Below are 3,980 nucleotides of genomic sequence, written 5' to 3' on the forward strand. Positions count from 1 at the left end.
TCACTTAGTGTGCAATTCTTTTTTTTTTACGAGATTCCATTCTATTATAAATAGTTTAAGTAAATAAAAATGTACTACAAATATTGTCTATGTCCTGAGTTGCCATCACTCGTAGTTTTATATTAGAATATCCGAGAAAGTTTAGGGAAGATTACTCCCGGTTATTTAATATTTGTAAGCAGTATGTGTAAAAGGGACTGTTTTCCTCCTATGTGATGTGGAGTTGTATTATTGATTCTTGTAAGTTTGTTGAGCTGAAAGTCTATGTAGTAGTGAGCTAGAGGGTGAAAGTTTGGTTGATTAATTATTCTCCTAATGTGTGTTAGTCTGAATGTATTGTTTTTGGTCTGTATATCGTGCAGGTTTATTCCTCCATGAAGTTGTTTTGTACTATCGATACAGATACAGTTTTCAAGCCGATGATGAAAACTGTAATACTAAAAGCGAACACACAACTGACGCTAAAAATTACATGTCCGAGGCAAAAAAAATAAATAAATTAATTAATTAATTAATAACTCTATATACATTAATGAAGAAATATTAACTCTCGAGAACAGACCACATGAAGACGAAACTTAATATAAAGCGATATTACAAGCAGATGATCAAGTACTTATGGGCATGGAAGAACAAACAGTCATAAGCAACGATAGATTTTGTTGATTTTCATCACACACACACCCACGGACCATATTTTCTAAGATAGCATCTGTGGAACTCTTGGTGCCAACTTGTTGTTTACTGTGTGGACAAAATACTGTGTTGACAAAATCATTTTAATAATTTGATTAAGATTTGATCGGTTCTAGTTGTTTCCCATATAAATAATCTGAATAATAAATAAAGGTCGGAGGTAACGTAGATTAGGATATTTGAAGATTTTAATTGATGTATCATGTCAGCTTAAATCGGATATTCCATAAAATGCTTAGTTTCTCACTTTGTAGACCTATTACCTTGTGTACTTAAATGTACTATCGTAATCATACAAATTGTATAACACATGTGTATAATGCCAGGAGGTATTCAATGTATGCTTTCTTATGTATGCATAAGCATGCAGCCTAAGGAATGACAGAAAAAAAAGATAAATATATGTCCGTTTGAAATTATAATAGCTAAATGCATTCAAGAAGTATGTAAAAGATATAAAAGGTCTAAAATATAATAATATGAAATGTAATCTAAAGCTGTTAAATACGTGCTCATATCCAGGCATCTCTTCGTGGAGGCTGAGCCGCAGCCCCCCCCCCCCCCCCGAAGGAAGTCTACCGCCCCCCGAACGAGATGAAATTTATATAGTAAACATACATCATCATTATTGTCCACCCCCCAAAAAAATGTGGACCGCCACCCACCCCCCTCCCCCCAAAAATATCAAGTACCCCCTCCGGAGAAAAAAGTCTGGAAGAAACACTTCTCATATCAGAGTGTGAAAATACTGTCATGGGATACAAAACAATCTAGAAAAAAAAACATTAGCCAACCTTATAAAATTACATACGTATACATCATTTTAAAACAGCTATACAAGTATGTTTAGCGTTTAGCGATATTATCTTTATTTACAGACCTATAGGCCGACACCTACGAAATAACAATCATAACCATTACAATAGCGTTTATTAAACATGTTGCGCACTGAAATCAGCAACATTTGAACGTGTATGTATTGACACTTATAACACTGTCTTGGTTTTATTTATGTATTTATTTCTAAGTTTTTACTAAACACTACGCTCACGTATTCAATGTTACATTTAACAGTTATTTCCCTTTTAAATTTTAAAATATTTAAGGTACATAATTCTTAAGTTTTTTCCTGAAATACGTTTAATAACAAAGTAAATACAATTTAAAGAAGATAAGATAAGTTTTTTTTCTACTTTATTACACATTTTTTTCTGTAAACTATAATAAATTGTATAATTTGACATGTAATAAAAATAACACAAAAAATATGCATTCTGTTTAAAACAGTAAACTTTCGAAATTTTAATAGTTAGATAATTTAATTGTAAAACTTCAAATGTATCTATGTTCAATCAGACCTTCCGATTGTCAAGGTCAACAAAGATGGCAGCCCGCTTGATGAAAAGTGCTTTGGGTTGGAATAAAACATTTATTACCCTATTAAACCAAAGACATGTCCTACGATGGGATCAGCTGTTTACTCCTTGTTCTTGTTTATGTAAAAGCAATATAAATAAATTTCTGAACACGCACCGTCATTTTTCAACTAATGCAAAAGCTAAAGATGATTCGGGATCTTCGCCTTCTCCCAAAAAGCCGCATTGTAATGTCGGGACAATAGGCCATGTAGACCATGGTAAAACAACCCTTACCGCTGCTATAACAAAAGTATTATCAGAAAAATACAGTAATGAAAATAAATTTGTTGCATATGAGGCAATTGATAAAGCCCCTGATGAAATCAAACGAGGTATAACTATAAATTCTGCGCATGTTGAGTATGTTACACCATACAGACACTATGCACACACAGATTGCCCAGGTCACATTGATTATGTAAAAAATATGATAACAGGGGCATCACAGATGGATGGTGCAATTTTAGTTGTCGCAGCTACTGATGGTACTATGCCACAAACAAGAGAGCATTTATTGCTGGCTAAGCAGATCGGGCTTGAAAATATTGTTGTATTCATAAACAAAGCTGATGCTGTAGACAGTGAAATGGTTGAGCTAGTTGAGATGGAAATCAGGGAGGTTGGTTTCAATGGAAGTAAATGCAGTGTTGTGTCTGGTTCAGCGCTACATGCTTTGAAAGGAGAAAACCATCCCATTGGTAGAGATAAAATTCTTGAATTACTACAAGCAGTAGATACAAGTATTCCCACACCTGAAAGAAAATTAGATGAACCTTTTATGATGCCAGTTGAAAAAGTGATAAGTGTTCCTGGACGTGGCACAGTGGTTATTGGAACAATAAAACGTGGAGTTATTCGAAAAGGAGAACCAATAGAACTAGTTGGCTATGGTAACCTCGTTAAGTCAGTTGTTTCTGATCTACACGTGTTTAATAAATCTGTAAAAGAATGCGCAGCTGGTGAAAATGTTGGTGCTCTACTGCGCGGAGTTAAAAATGAAATACTGCAACGTGGCATGATCGCTGGCGCCCCTAATAGCTTGTTTCAGTGTAATGCATTCAAAGCTCACATGTATTTACTTACAAAAAATGAAGGAGGTCGTGACCGTCCGATAACAAATAATTACATTCAAATGATGTACAGCAATACTTGGAATATCTCCTGTTGTGTGCAGCTTCCGGATGATACCACCATGTTGATGCCAGGTGAAGCCATTCAGGGCAGCGTGTTACTAAGACTGCCTATGGTTGTTTCCGCAGGGCAAAGATTTACTGTACGTGAAAATAACATTACTACATTAACAGGGCTTGTTACTGAAGTCCTCCCTAATAGTGATCTTAAAGTGAAAGGCTTCAACGAAGAGAAAAAGGCTAGAATGATGATCCAAGGAAATGCGCAAGTGACTCGTTCTGCAAGATTAAAAAGGAAAAGACAGGACAGTTAAATTATTTCTAATTCTATCATAAAAATTTCATGGTTTTATGTATACTTTACTGATTTGTTTTATGTTAATGAAAAAACACTATTTATAGGCCTACTTAATAAGTAAATACTAAAATACCGTTACTTTTTATTAATTTTAATTCTCTTCTAAAGATTAAAATTATTCTTGTTACATTAGTTTTAAAATAAATTCTTATTGCTGTTTAGGTGACATAATTTAAAAAAAAAACTTTAGGTTTTATCATTGTCATTCAGCAGGGCTAATCTTTGCTTGGTAGTATAATATTAACATTTTCTTTGTGCACAAAATTTAGTAGGCCCATACAAGACAAATGTTTATAGTATTTATTAATTCACATCATATGATTGTTAGGTGTAAAATAATCTTTTTTTAAATGTGTAACGAATTTATTTTTAGTTTCA

General features: G+C 33.5%; 1 protein-coding gene across 1 annotated transcript; it reads left to right on the forward strand.

Annotated features, from left to right (window-relative positions):
- The first annotated feature begins 2,074 nt into the window (after window positions 1-2,074).
- On the forward strand, window positions 2,075-3,680 carry LOC131937699 (elongation factor Tu, mitochondrial-like). Its single transcript, XM_059295303.1, has one exon. The coding sequence runs from the start codon at window positions 2,080-2,082 to the stop codon at window positions 3,556-3,558; it is 1,479 nt and encodes a 492-aa protein (XP_059151286.1). The 5' UTR covers window positions 2,075-2,079; the 3' UTR covers window positions 3,559-3,680.
- Window positions 3,681-3,980: the final 300 nt, after the last annotated feature.

This window comes from Physella acuta, unplaced genomic scaffold (genome assembly GCF_028476545.2).
Source record: "Physella acuta isolate Inbredline_101_S28 unplaced genomic scaffold, ASM2847654v3 ptg000218l, whole genome shotgun sequence".
Taxonomy (NCBI): Eukaryota; Metazoa; Mollusca; class Gastropoda; family Physidae; genus Physella; species Physella acuta.